We start from the raw sequence: 15,221 nt of genomic DNA on the forward strand, positions 1-15,221 counted from the left end.
TAACAGTGTTGGTATTAGTAGTAGTGTTAGGAGTATTTTAGTGATAATAGTAGTAGTAGTTGTAGTAGTAACAGTGATGGTATTAGTAGTAATGTTAGGAGTATTTTTAAAAGTAGTAGTAGTAGTAGTAACAGTGATAATATTAGTACTAGTACTAGTTGTAGTAGTAATAGTAGTAATAGTGTTGGTATCAGTAGTAATGTTAGGAGTATTTTAGTGATAGTAGTAGCAGTAGTAGTAGTAACAGTTGTGATATTAGTACTAGTTGTAGTAGTAAAAGTAGTAGTAGTAGTAACAGTGGTGGTATTAGTAGAAGTGTTAGGAGTATTTTAGTGATAATAGTAGTAGTAGTAGTTGTAGTAGTAACAGTGATGATATTAGTACTAGTTTTAGTAGTAGTAGTAGTTGTAGTAGTAACAGTGGTGGTATTAGTAGTAATGTTAGGAGTATTTTTAAAAGTAGTAGTAGTAGTAGTAGTAACAGTGATAATATTAGTACTAGTACTAGTTGTAGTAGTAATAGTAGTAATAGTGTTGGTATCAGTAGTAATGTTAGGAGTATTTTAGTGATAGTAGTAGCAGTAGTAGTAGTAACAGTGGTGATATTAGTATTAGTTGTAGTAGTAGTAGTAGTAGTAGTAGCAGCAGCAGTAGTAGTAGTAGTAAAAGTGGTGGTATTAGTAGTAGTGTTAGGAGTATTTTTAGAAGTAGTAGTAGTAGTAACAGTGGTGATAGTACTAGTACTAGTTGTAGTAGTAATAGTAATAGTAGTAATAGTGTTGGTATCAGTAATAATGTTAGGAGTATTTCAGTGATAGTAGTAGTAGTAGTAGTAGTAGGAGTAACAGTTGTGATATTAGTACTAGTTGTAGTAGTAAAAGTAGTAGTAGTAGTAACAGTGGTGGTATTAGTAGAAGTGTTAGGAGTATTTTTATTATTATTATTATTATTATTATTATTATTATTATTATTATTATTATTATTAGTATTAGTAGTAGTAGTAGTAGTAGTAGTAGTATTATTATTATTATTAGTAGTAGTAGTAGTAGTGGTAGTAGTAGTAGTCATAGTAACAGTGGTGATATTAGTATTAGTACTAGTTGTAGTAGTTATACTAGTAGTAGTAGTAGTAGTAGTAGTAGTAGTAGCAGGAGTAACAGTTGTGATATTAGTACTAGTTGTAGTAGTAAAAGTAGTAGTAGTAGTAGTAACAGTGGTGGTATTAGTAGAAGTGTTAGGAGTATTTTTATTATTATTATTATTATTATTATTATTATTATTATTATTATTATTATTATTATTATTATTAGTAGTAGTAGTAGTAGTAGTAGTATTATTATTATTATTAGTAGTAGTAGTAGTAGTGGTAGTAGTAGTAGTCATAGTAACAGTGGTGATATTAGTATTAGTACTAGTTGTAGTAGTTATACTAGTAGTAGTAGTAGTAGTAGTAGTAGTAGTAGTAGTAGGAGTAACAGTTGTGATATTAGTACTAGTTGTAGTAGTAAAAGTAGTAGTAGTAGTAACAGTGGTGGTATTAGTAGAAGTGTTAGGAGTATTATTATTATTATTAGTAGTAGTAGTAGTAGTAGTAGTAGTAGTAGTAGTAGTAGTAGTAGTAGTATTATTAGTAGTAGTAGTAGTAGTAGTATTATTATTATTAGTAGTAGTAGTAGTATTATTATTAGTAGTAGTAGTAGTAGTGGTAGTAGTAGTAGTCATAGTAACAGTGGTGATATTAGTATTAGTACTAGTTGTAGTAGTTATACTAGTAGTAGTAGTAGTAGTAGTAGTAGTAGTAGTAGTAACGGTGGTGGTATTAGTAGTGGTGTTATGACTGTTTTTATTAGTATTATTAGTAATAGTAGAAGTTCTAGTAGTACTAACATTGATGGTATTAGAAGTGGTGTTAGGAGTATTTTAGTAGTATTTTAGTAGTAGTAGTAGTAGTTATAACAGTGGTGGTATTAGTAGCAGTGCTGGTTGTAGTAGAAATAGTAGTAACAGTGGTGGTAATAGTAGTAGTATTAGTATTAGTTGTAGTAGTAGTAGTAACAGTGGTGGTATTAGTAGTAGTACTAGCAGTAGTGGCTATTCTACTCTACATTTCTCTGAGGGAAAGCATACAGTATCAATCTGTTAGCTCAGTGAGGTGCATTTATGACTTGAACAGCACTGCTGAAGTAAATTTATGATTAGAAGGCCACTGCTAATGTAAATATATTATATTTTGTACGTAGGTCTGCAGGCATATTAAAAATGTTCAATAAATACTTTGTTATATACTAATTTCTAGTTCTGTGATTGCTTTTTTGTTGAAAATCATGGCCAAAAATTTTTTTATTGGTGAAAAGGTTTAAAAAATGAAAATAAATGTAGTGTAAAAAAATTCATGTTTAGTATTCGACCTTCAGACAAATCTCTACAGTGTAACAAACGCACAGCTCAGATGTTCAGGTCTGAAAACACCCTGCAGTGTCTCTCAGAGCTCCGTCAGAGTTTGAGAGAGTCCGTCATGTTCAGATTTAAGGCTGGTCTGTCTTTTTGCCGCTACTTCAGGCTGTAGAGTTATTTGAAGCGTTACGGTTATCTGAGCGCTTGAGTCGCAGGTTCTCTCGCCTTATGTATCAAACCCTGTTTGATTGTGGTCAGAGATGAAGACGGATGGAAGAAGAGGAGTCTGTCTGTCTGTCTGTTTGAGCAGTTCAAAGTGAAAAGCTGGAGCTCCTCCTCCTTTTTACCACAGAGGCATTTTAATCCCTCTCAGCTGCTCAGAAGATGTTCCTTCAGATCAGCGCACTTTTCAGTTTTTCCCTCCTTAATAAATTAACACTCTTCTTAGGTTTGTCTCTGCCACTGACACTGACAGACTGAATCTTACAGTGTAGAACTAACATACAGCTCTGTTAAAAAAAATAAGAGACAATTTAAAAATGATGAGTTTCTTTCATTTTACCAAATTGAAAACCTCTGGAATATAATCAAGAGGAGGATGGATGATCACAAGCCCTCAAACCAAACTGAACTGCTTGCATTGAATTATTGCAGCAGTAGTAAAGGCATAAAGTTAGTGTGTCCAAAAGCAGTGTGTAAGACTGGTGGAGGAGAACATGAATGAAATGCATGAAAACTGTGATTCAAAACCAGGGTTATTCCGCCAAATATTGAAATCTTAAATCTTTATGAATATGAACTTGTTTTTTGTTTTGCATTATTTGAGGTCTGAAAGCTCAGCTTTTTGGTTTGTTATTTCAGCCATTTTTCATTTTATGCAAATAAATGCTCTTATTGACAAAATTTTATGTGGAATTTGGGAGAAATGCTGTCTGTAGATTCTGAACTTCAATCAGTGCCATATTATTTTTTTATTTTGGTTTGTTTGTTTGCTTTGTGTGTGTAAAATAGGATAAGTCAAGGAAAAGTTATTGTTGTGTGTATAATTTAGTTTGAAAAAAAGAAAATATAATTTTACCATGTTTTACTAACAAAACTAAATAGTAACACATTCGTGAGCTCTAAATGCCCAGTGTAATGTGAACGTAAATGAAGCATTGAGGTACAGAAGCTATCTTCACCATGTTTTAGTCAGATTAAAGAAGAATGTAAAGGGAAATGTGAGTAATAACTGTGTTTAAAGTGAATCTGAGACGCATCACGGCTCATTTCATTGGTTTTAACAAATAATATACTTTAGTGTGTTTCTTTTAGCAGTAGCATTAAGGTGTACACAGTATGTGCATCATTTTGCAAGGAAGTACAGTGACAATACACTTTTTAAAAAACATTTACTTAAGTTGTACGAAATAAGCGCTCAAAAGCACAATTTGATGTGTTTATGTTGTGTTTAAATATAGCTTAATTACAACTGAAATTTACTTAAGTTGCCATAAGTTGTTCCAAAATAGTACATTTAGTATGTATTTAAGTACATATTTTTTATATATTTTAAAAAGTATGTTCTTTTCCATGTTAAGCATACTTTTAAAAAATATGCTTACAAGGCTAGAGTTCTGAGAAAAAAAGAAAATATAATTTTACGTTCTTAAATACGCTTTAGTCAGATTAAAACAGAATGTAAAAGAAAATGTGAGTTTTAATATACAATATACAATATATGTAGTGCCATTAAATACTGCTTAAAGTGCACTTTAGTGTATTTTTTAAGCAGTAGCATTAAGGTGTACACAGTATGTGCATCAGTTTGCAAGGAAGTACATTGACAATATGCTTTTTAAAAAACATATAGCAGTTGTACGAAAAAAGCACTCAAAAGCACAATTTGATGCTTTTATGTTGTGTTTAAATATGGCTTAATTACAACTGAAATATACATACGTTGCCATAAGTTGTTCCAAAATAGTACATTTAGTATGTATTTAGGTACATATTTTTTATTTTAAAAGTATGTACTTTTCCATGTTAAGCATACTTTTAAAAATAAAAATATACCTGTTTTTTTTTTTTAAAGTATATACAAGGGTAGAGTTCTGGAAATATATATATAAATAATTTTACCATGTTTTGCCAACAAAACAAGCAGAAATATTAACGCATCTGTATTTATAGCTGTTAATGCACAACTTTAATTTAAACATAAATACGTTTTAAATACGTTTCGGTCAGATTAAATAAGAATGTAAAGGAACACGTGAGTAATAGCTGTGTTCAAAGTGAAGCTGAGACGCATCACGGCTCATTTCAGCCGAACCCTTCAGTCTTCATTCAGTGTGGTTTTATTGTATAATATACAATATATGTAGTGGCATTAAATACGGCTTCAAGTGCACTTACAAAGCATTTACAATATGCTTTTTAAAAAACATATACTTTAATATTCTTAAGTTCACAGAAGTTGTACAAAAAAGCACTCAATAGCATGGTTTGATGCTATTATGTTGTGTTTAAATATGGCTTAATTGCAACTGAAATATACTTAAGTTGCCATAAGTTGTTCTGAAATAGTTTCACATTTAGTATGTGTTTTATTTTATTTTATTTTAAAGAGATGTATTTTTAAAATAACTTTTCCATGCTCAGTATACTTTAAAAAAATATATAATTAATACACTTTTCTTTTACAAGGCTAGAACATATTATTTTAACATGTTTTGCGCGTTTTTATTTAAAGCTGTTAATGTCAAATTTAATTTAAATACGTTTTAGTCAGATTAAAGAAGAATGTAAAGTAAAACGTGAGTATTAACTGTGTTTAAAGTGAATCTGAGACGCATCACGGCTCATTTCAGCCGGGCTGAAGCGGCCGAACCCTTCGCTCTTCATTCTGAGAGGTTTTAAATGTGAGAATGGGATCTTGCCCACTTTCAGAGCTGCTGTCTTCAGGACTGTTGGTGTAATAGGAAGCTGTGAAATGGACCTTGACTCAGAAGCGTACGAGCCGGCACTCTGGCGGCTCCTGCGTGAATCCACTTCAGCAGAGGCGTACCGAGCATTAACCTGTGCCCCCCTGTCTGCGCTGTGTTCTGCAGGAGACCGCCGACTCCAGAGCCGTTCCCGAGATCGTTATTCCCTCCAGGCAGCTGGACGGAGAGCTGAAGCGCATGAAGAGGGACTGGGTTATTCCTCCGATTAACGTCCCGGAGAACTCCAGAGGCCCTTTTCCGCAGGAGCTGGTCAGGGTAAGGTCAACAGCTTCTCTCTCTCTCTCTCTTTCTCTCTCTTTCTTCCTCTCGCAGATGGACGAGTGCTCCCGTCCTTTCTCCGTAAACATCCAGAGAGTGGGGAATACACGCACATCATGCCCGCACTCTTCCCAGGCCTTCGCGTACAGCGCCGTGCCCCGCATACAACGTACAATCCCCACACGCAGCCCAAAACCCACACAGTTCACACACCCACACACACCATCTGCTGCCTTAAAGTCAAAGCATCCGCCACGACTACAGCAGAGACGGAGCTGCGACACGGGGACCGAGCACTGACGAAAGTTATAATTAATTTCAGCGTGACATTGAAGGCTTAATCTGCCAAGAACACACTTACATACAATATATGTGTAAGCAAACACTCTTATTATACTATTACTATAGTACCATGTTCAAATTTCAGTGTTCAAGTGGATTATATTGGATTTTTGTCAATGTGAAAGATTCAATTTTTTCCCATTTTTTGCCAGTTTAGCGAGGTAAAAATAAATAAAATGCTTCTCTGGTGAGTTTTTGTTTACACCCCTCCCCTGTCTTTCTGTCACGCTCTACGTGACTTTAGTTTTCACCCTTTCTCGTTTTTCCACCCGTTCTCAGGCTCCCTATCTCCTTATATGGACGTTTTTTTCCCTAGCTGTGTCCCAATTTACTAGCCCGGGCAGCAATAGTGTAATCTTCTTGGGTTTACCTTCTTTGAGACCAACTGTTCTGCAATTGGGTTCAGCAACCCTCTGGGCTGGAGAGCTACTACTCTATAGCACCCTATCTTCTTACACTTCATTTTACCCCCCTACCCGCCCAACACTGCCCCCCGCCATTGCCGAGTAGCATCACAGAGTGCTCGGAGGAAAGCGCAGCGACTCTGTTTCGATACACCAGCTCACAGACAGACGCCTTGTGCTGATCGACATCACCCTAGGAGTGATGAGGTGAAGGAGAGCCATCTACCCACCCACAGAGAGAGAGAGAGAGCAAGGCCAGTTGTGCTCTGCAGCTGACGGCAAGCTGCATGACCAGGATTCGAACCAGCGATCTCCCGATCATAGGGAGATGACCTGAAAGAATCAGTTTTAAGACTTTAACTGTTCTAGTGTTCATATTAAAAGTTCATACTGATTTTTTTTTTGTTTTTGTTTAATGTGTGAACACAGATATTTAATCTTTTGAAATCCGGTTAAAGCAACATGTCTGGTGTTTAATTTAAGAGATTCAAAGTGGCACAGATCTGTTCTGCACTGTTTAAACACAAAACTCTGATCCACTTTGGCTTAAATGCTGACGATAGATATGATAGTTAAGTCTTAATCTGTCAAATTTGTATACATACAAGCACAAATATTATATATTCTATTATATGTTCACATTTCGAAGTTGAAGTGTTTTAAATCAGATTTTTTTATGTAGGTTTAATATATATGACAATTTTTGCATTTTGTAAATGCTTAAAACATTTAGCCAATATTCAAAGATCTTCCACAGATCCCAAATATTTTCAGAAATTTGCATTTAAATCAGATCTTTTGAATCTGATTAACAAAATAAATAAATTAATGAAAGCATGAAGACATTATCCAGTTAGGTAATATTGGTACAGTGCAATTTACTACACCCATAGCATATTAGAATAAAACTAAGTGAAGTAAGTTCATGAATGTTCATGCATGTGTGTGTGTGTGTGCACGTGTGTGTGCACGTGTGTGTGTACAGATCCGTTCGGACCATGATAACAAGGTGAACCTGCGCTACAGTGTGACCGGACCTGGAGCTGACCAGCCACCCACCGGCATCTTCTCCATCGACCCCATCTCAGGAGAACTGAGCGTGCTCAAGCCTCTGGATCGAGAACACATCGCCAGCTTCCATGTAAGAACATCTGAAGTATATTGAGGGTAGTAGGGATGGAGATTCTGGGTACTTATGGAGGCGTATATTAAAACTACTCTAACTGTCAGAGTGTGGGGTCATCCAGGTTTTTACTATATTATTTAAATATATAAGTACACAGTAATTACCAGTTTGGTCTGTCGGCAAGCAGGTCGGATCCCAAAGGCCATATACATACACTGCAAAAAAATCCATTGGCAAAAACTAGGAATTAAATATGTGAATTAAAATTAAGATTTTGCTATTTATAGTTATATATTTGAGTAAAATGAACATTGTTGTTTTATTCTATAAACTACAGACAACATTTCTCCCAAATTCCAAACAAAAATATTGTCATTTACAGCATTTATTTGCAGGAAATGAGAAATGGCTGAAATAACAAAAAAAGATGTAGAGCTTTCAGAGCTCAAATAAAAAAAAATAAAAATAAAAAAACTATTTCATACTCATAATACAGTTTAAGAGTTCAGAAATATTTGGTGGAATAACCCTGGTTTTTAATCACAGTTTTCATGCATCTTGGCATCATGTTCTCCTCCACCAGTCTTACACACTGCTTTTGGATAACTTTATGCTGCTTTACTCCTGATGCAAAATTCAAGCTTGGTTCAGTTTGGTTTGATGGCTTGTGATCATCCATCTTCCTCTTGATTATATTCCAGAGTTTTTCAATTTGGTAAAATCAAAGAAACCCATCATTTTTAAGTGATCTCTTGTTTTTTTTTTTTTCCAGAGCTGTATATGCTTATTATTTTACGCAAAACAAAATCTTAAACTTGGACACAAGAGTCAGAATGACTTGATTTGTGACTATTTGTGCTTATTTCAGATTACTTAAAATAAGGTGAACATTTGAAGTAAAACTGATTCAGATAATTATTAAATAAAATATAATGTGTGCAAGATTTGTTCAAGTGAGTCAATTTCTATAGTCCATCCCGCTTGTTAAACACACGGACGCACTGCTGAGCACAAACTCGACTTTTACCTCAACAATAAACAGAATAAAGAATAAAATAACACTGCTTTTCTCTTAAATGAGCTACAGGTGAATCTTCACAGCGTGAGGTCAGTATCCTCTTCTGAGATGCACAAAAGTGCAGCACTGTTAAGATAAGAATGCGCCAAAGTCAGAGCTCACCTGGCTCTTAAAGGGAATGACAACTGACACACTGATTGGTTTATTTTCTTGCCACACCCATGATTATAATTAAAATAATTAGTTCATACCTTTTGCATTTTGCGTTTTGAGCTGTGCAATGTTTTTTTTTTTTTGTTTTTTTTGTTTTTTTTTTTGCGTCCTCACGACACCAAACACACAAAGACACGCCTCTAAATCCAGTTGCGTGATCCGTAATTGACTGGAACACTATAGATCACTAAAGTATGGCCCTAAGTCTTATCTTATTTTACTTTAATCTGTTTGTGCTTATAAGAAATTTGCGAGGGTTCAGACCTGAAGGTGTATCAGATACAGTAAATATAATAATGTAAATATCTGAGGAAAAAAAGCAAAAAAAAAAGTGCATATTTTGTCTCATATTTACATTTTAACGTCAAATCAGATACACCAAATGTTTGTTTGTTTTTTTTTCAGTCCACAGCAGAAATAAATGGATTGGCCTCACTGTTCCAATACTTTTCGAGGGGTTGTATTTTTTTCTGATTTTACTGAACAGAAGCAGAGAAAATGAAATGCGTGTTGCTTCTTCAGATGTTTATTACATGTGACTGTTTTTACATTATCTCACTGAGGAGAGGGCGGATGGCATATGGGCGTTTTGTGCGCCAGACGATAAGCGCGAGGCGTGAGATGCATTCTGATTTATCTGATGAGTTGGGTTTGGCACGAGGCCGGCATTATATCTGCGCGTGCATCAGATAGAACTGTTTTTATATACTGTGCGTATTAGCATTGCAGTGTGTGCGTGTGTGTGTGTGTGTGTGTTTGTTCACACTGAATGTTTCTGTTAGTCTTAAGACTGTAAAAGTGATTCAGATTCCTCCACTGGTCCTGAAACCGAGTCCAAACAGCAGAGCGCAGCAGCAAATTTACTGCAACAATTTCACAGTCAGAAACTGCAGCTTCAAGCATTAACCGTCAGCAACTTCTCTCAGAGCTCACAGAGCTGGAGCATTCGAATTAGCAGGCCATGCTCACACACACACACACACACTCACACATGACCTAGTGCCCTTTTAGATCCTTTTAACCCTTTAATATCAGGAGTTTTCTATAGCCTTTAAAGCATACTCAACTTATTTACACAATAATAGACTCAACCCTGGTAAAAAAAAAAAATATATATATATATATATATATACTTAATTGTACTTAAAATAAAAATATTGACAAATGTCTAAGAATTACAGATTTATGTACTTACTTAAAATATATTAAAAGCACATTAATATTATGCTTTAATCAAATGTTTGAAAGTAAACTTTGATCATACCTTTTGAAAAGTATAGTATAGTGTATTAAAAAAGGCTACTATGAATTACACTAAAATACTTACTTATTTCCAAATATACTTTTGTACATGTTTAGCAAAGTGTGTTAAAAACAAAACATAAAACTGTTACAGCAGTTCAGTTAAAGTACAATGAATCACATAACGTTTTATAAAGTAAATTAAATTACTACTATTTATTAAAAATATTTGTAACACGCTAAAAATTGTAGTACAGTATATTAAAATATATATTTTATACCCAACGAAGTATACTAGAAGTGTGCTTCTTACAAAAGACAAGAACAAGAAGCATGTTTGCACATATATATTAATATATTTAACATCAATTCTTAGTACATTTCTAATATACCTGGTATATAATAATAGTGATACAGTAGTAATACTCATTAAATGTATTATAATTTTACTGTGAACATATTTAAAATATGGGGTTACATACATGAAGTAGTTTAAATGTTTAAATGTGACTTAAGTATATTTAAAATAGTTCCATGTTAGTACAGTTAAGTACACTTAGCACAATTTGTACTATTTTATACTGTAATTAAAGTATAATAAGTACAAAAAATGTTCCATTTTAGCACTCTTTAAATATACTTTAAATATATATACTATAGCGCATAATAATGCTTAGTCTACTAATACTTTAATCTATTTTTTTTTTTTCACTAGGGGAGGTTCGTGTTATAATGTGTAATATTGTCACTGCTGTGCTGCGGTTGTAAGCACAAGGCCACAGGCTGAGTGCTGTAGATCAGCACAGCAGTGCCAATATTACACGTTATAGCAGGAACCTCAAGTGTTTAATTGCAATTTTACCACAGTTCCATTATCATTGTTCGTTAAAAGATTTTGAGTTAAAGAGGAGGAGAAAATATGATCTGTTTGGCTATAAAAACACAAGTTAAAATAGATCCATTGCTGCTCTGTTTGTAGCTGCGCTGTTGTAAGCGTTAGCATTGTTGCTAGGTTAGCGTGGTGGCCTCTATTATCGGCCATTTCAGTCAAAAATGTGGAAATCTAAACGTACTGTAAATAAACGTAAGAGCTTTACTCACCCAAATAAACAGTTTTCAGGAGAGAAATCTGTGTAGATTAAACTCCGTGAATTTGAAAGTGAAGTTGATGCCAATAGTGTGAAAAAATGGACATGACCTGCTTTGTGTGAACATTCCAGGCTAGTGAAGTTGATGTAATAGTGTCAAGAAAGTGTTTTCTTGGCAAACTTTGGAGGAAATACCAAATACCAAATCTGAATCCAGTAGAAAATTTTGATTAATGGATGTGGTTGAACTTGAGATTTACAGTCCCTTAACTGTATTAGTACACTGTTATTAATCCTATTATATCATATAACATTGTAAACATTGGAAAATTGGAACCAGCACTAACTTTCTAAATAATATAAAAACATTTGAATTGGTATAACAACAAAAAAAAAATTATGTTGTTTGCCACTTATCTAAACAAAACAGGCTGAGTTTCAGAGTTTAGGAGGGTCTAAGAAGGTGGTGAATGAGTTCATGGGTTGGAAGCTGTAGGGATTAAGACCACCCGCACTTTTACGGTCTGGTGAAACTGTGCCCTTCAGAACTCTAATCTGAGAATAAAGACAGAGAGGTACTGAGTGTGTTTGTGTACGTGTGTTTGAGGAGGAGGGGGGGTGGATGTCTGAGCCGTTATGTTGTAGATCATAATGCAGGGTTTCTCAGCCCATTCCTCTGGTCCCACCATGAGACCCACAATTTGTTCCATTACCCCACATTTCAGTTTCTCATTCGCATAATTATAGAACTTTTATTGTAGGGATGGGCAATATGTCCCTAAAATAATAGCACAATATCCCAGATTATTTTTGCGATAACGATACTCTTGGCGTTGTGACAAAATATAAAGAATATACTACTGCAACAAAATAAGTATGATGTGAGCAGTGACGGCTGCACATTACTGCACGTGTAAACAGCATGGAGCAGCAGAGACAGTGTTTGTTCATAGAATTATATTATCTGGCTAATATATCAGATTAAACTGTGCCTTATCAGCAGCTTAGCTCAAATAATACAAAAATAAGTGTGTTGGATGGGGATGTGTTAGATTACAGCAGAAGTTGGGATAATACTTGGTGACATAATTAACTGCATTTAAAAAATGATATAATACGTTAATTCGTTAATAATTCGTTAATGATTCCAAATGAACCGCCAGGAAAGCTCTTACGTTTATTTAAGCTTACAATTTATTTATACAAGTTTTACTCACCCAAATAAATTTGTTTTCAGGAGACAAATCTGTGTAGATGATAGTCCAGCTCTCATTTGACTTTTTTTAAAGAATTTTTTTTGTTTTTGTTTTTGTTTTTTAAAGAATTAAAGGTTTCCTTGGCGCCCCTCAGTGGCAAGACCTGCGGAATTACAAGAACCTCGTATTTTCGGCCTCCTTACATCCAACTTAAAATACCTTATATTAACTGAAAAAAACATATATACACTTTTTTTCAGCACTACGCTAAGCTTTTATTTTAATACCAACAACTCTTGATCATTCTGATATTGGTGGCTGATAATGTGTGTAACAATGCGTATTTTTAGAATCACTGGGCTTATTTATTATTATTTTTTGTGTAGACCTCGTCTTTGCCTGCGCCGCCTATTGGAGACATGGCGTTTGTGCACTGTGCCACTGTTCGATCCAGCGGCTCCCAGTGGTGTATACTTACATTGCATTTGATTTGTATTTGGTTTGTAAGCGCTGCATCGTTGCTACATTGTAACTTCGGTTACAGTTCATTACCAGCTGATAACGTCACTCACAACTCGACCTCTCAGCCAATCACATTGCAGGGTCTGAGCTAACTGTGGTATGATTATTCCTATTCAATGTCAACTATTGTAAGAGCAGCACAATTACGTAATCATACCATACAATACTGTATTTCCAAGAGTGCGCAATTGTCCTCGTTCTTGTTTGTCCATGTGATGGCCCTCCATCTCCCCCATCGTTCAGCACAATCTTACTCAAGTGGCTTCAAGAGACTTGCTGGAAGCACATGCTAGACTTTGCTTTTCTCTACTTGTTCTACTTGTTCAAAATGGCCTATAATAACAGAACCATGACTTTATCATTATTGCGGATGATGACTACAGTATAAACACAGAGACCTTCTAGCTTCTAGATCCTCGACCTTTCAGTTTGGGCTATAGGTGGCCATTTGTGTCTATTTGTAGACTAAAATTACACATACAGTACAGGCCAAAAGTTTGGACACACCTTCTCTTTTTCAATGCGTTTTCTTTATTTCTATGATTATTTACATTGTAGATTCTCACTGAAGCATCAAAACTATGAATGAACACATGTGGAGTTTTATGTACTTAACAAAAAAAGATGAAATAACAAATATATATATATATATATATTCTGGTTTCTTCAAAATATCCACCCTTTGCTTTGATTACTGCTTTGCACACTCTTGGCATTATTCTCTCAATGAGCTTCAAGAGGTGATCACCTGAAATGAAAAGTTTTCCAACAGTCTTGAAGGAAGGAGTTCCCAGAGGTGTTTATTAGCACTTGTTGCTCCTTTGCCTTCTTCACTCTGTGCTCCAGCTCACCCCAAACCATCTGGATTGGGTTCAGGTCCGGTGACTGTGGAGGTCAGCTCATTTTTTGTTAAGTACATAAAACTCCACATGTCTTCATTCATAGTTTTGATGCCTTCAGTGAGAATCTACAATGTAAATAATCATGAAAATACATACACATACTTTGTCCATATAAATATATTCTGCTACAGACAAACCCAGCTCTGCTAAAGCTGATCCAGCTCCAGTATAGCTAATCACAACACCACACAGAACTGGACACACGCCTTCCGCTCTCTCCAACGGGGGACTTCAGAAACAAGAGCCTGCCCACTGAGCTTAATCAGGGTGGAAATGATGTCCTTGTGCTTAAGGAGCAGAGTGTGTGTGTGTGTGTAAGTGTGTGTGTGTGTATCTGAGTGCTTGGGCTGGCTGATTATGCTGTAAATGGTTAGCCTGCTTGAGAAGGCCTCTGGCCATCATGTCTGTATTGTTTAGGCCTCTTAGTAAGTGCCTGTTCATAAGTGTGTGATTCTTGTGTTCGACTGTTTGCAGAGACGAGAAGCTCTCGATTTTTTTTTTTTTTCTCTGTGAGCGATAAACCCATTGTTGTGTGTACTTGTGTGTGTATTTGTGTGTGTGTGTGTGTGTGTGTTTTTCTGCTTTAATGGTGTGTGTGTGTGTTCTCTAAAATCCCTGTTTTCCCTATTTCTCCACCCCTACAGCTCCGGGCGCACGCAGTGGACCTGAATGGCAATCAGGTGGAAAACCCCATCGACATCGTGATCAACGTGATTGACATGAATGACAACCGACCAGAGTTTGTGCATCAGATTTGGAACGGAACTGTGCCGGAGGGCTCCAGGCCAGGTACACGCTCCAAACTCCAAACAAGATATCTTATTTCCCATAAATACTGTATAGGTTTATGTTTGAGTAAAATGAACATTGTTGTTTTATTCTATAAACTACAGACAACATTTCTCCCAAATTCCAAACACAAATTTTGTCATTTAGAGCATTTATTTGCAGAGAAATTCAAAGAAAACAACATATTCATAAAGTTTTAAGAGTTCAGAAATCAGAAATCTATTTTGGTGGAATAACCCTGTTTTTTAATCATCTTGGCATCATGTTCTCCTCCACCAGTCTTACACACTGCTTTTGGACAACTTTATGCTGCTTTACTCCTGGTGCAAAAATTCAAGCAGTTCAGTTTGGTGGTTTGATGGCTTGTGATCATCCATCTTCCTCTTGATTATATTCCAGAGGTTTTCAATTTGGTAAAATCAAATATACTCATTATTAGGTGGTCTCTTGTTTTGTTTTTATCCATATATATATATATATATATATATATATATATATATATATATATATATATATATATATATATATATATATATATATACAACACACTGAGAAGTTGGAATAAGTTTAACTTAACTCAAATATGCTGTTAGCCAGTTAATTAAAACCACCTCATTGTACATTTTATCAGCTCCACTGATCGTATAGTACTTTATTTAGACTCCTTGATAAGGACTGATGAGGACTAGAGGATGAGCAACACTGTAAACTGTGCAGCAACAGATTCAGAGCTTCTGTTTC

At 35.1% G+C, this 15,221-nt stretch overlaps 1 protein-coding gene across 1 annotated transcript in view; it reads left to right on the forward strand.

Moving 5' to 3' along the window:
• Positions 1-15,221, forward strand: part of LOC103027885 (cadherin-2) — a 230,153-nt gene that overhangs the window by 162,957 nt on the left and 51,975 nt on the right. The window contains exons 4-6 of the mRNA XM_049482738.1: positions 5,486-5,635; positions 7,370-7,525; positions 14,336-14,480. Coding sequence (XP_049338695.1) covers positions 5,486-5,635; positions 7,370-7,525; positions 14,336-14,480 — 451 coding nt within the window. The remainder of the gene's footprint in view (positions 1-5,485; positions 5,636-7,369; positions 7,526-14,335; positions 14,481-15,221) is intronic.

This window comes from Astyanax mexicanus, chromosome 8, assembly GCF_023375975.1.
Source record: "Astyanax mexicanus isolate ESR-SI-001 chromosome 8, AstMex3_surface, whole genome shotgun sequence".
In the NCBI taxonomy this organism is placed as follows: Eukaryota; Metazoa; Chordata; class Actinopteri; order Characiformes; family Acestrorhamphidae; genus Astyanax; species Astyanax mexicanus.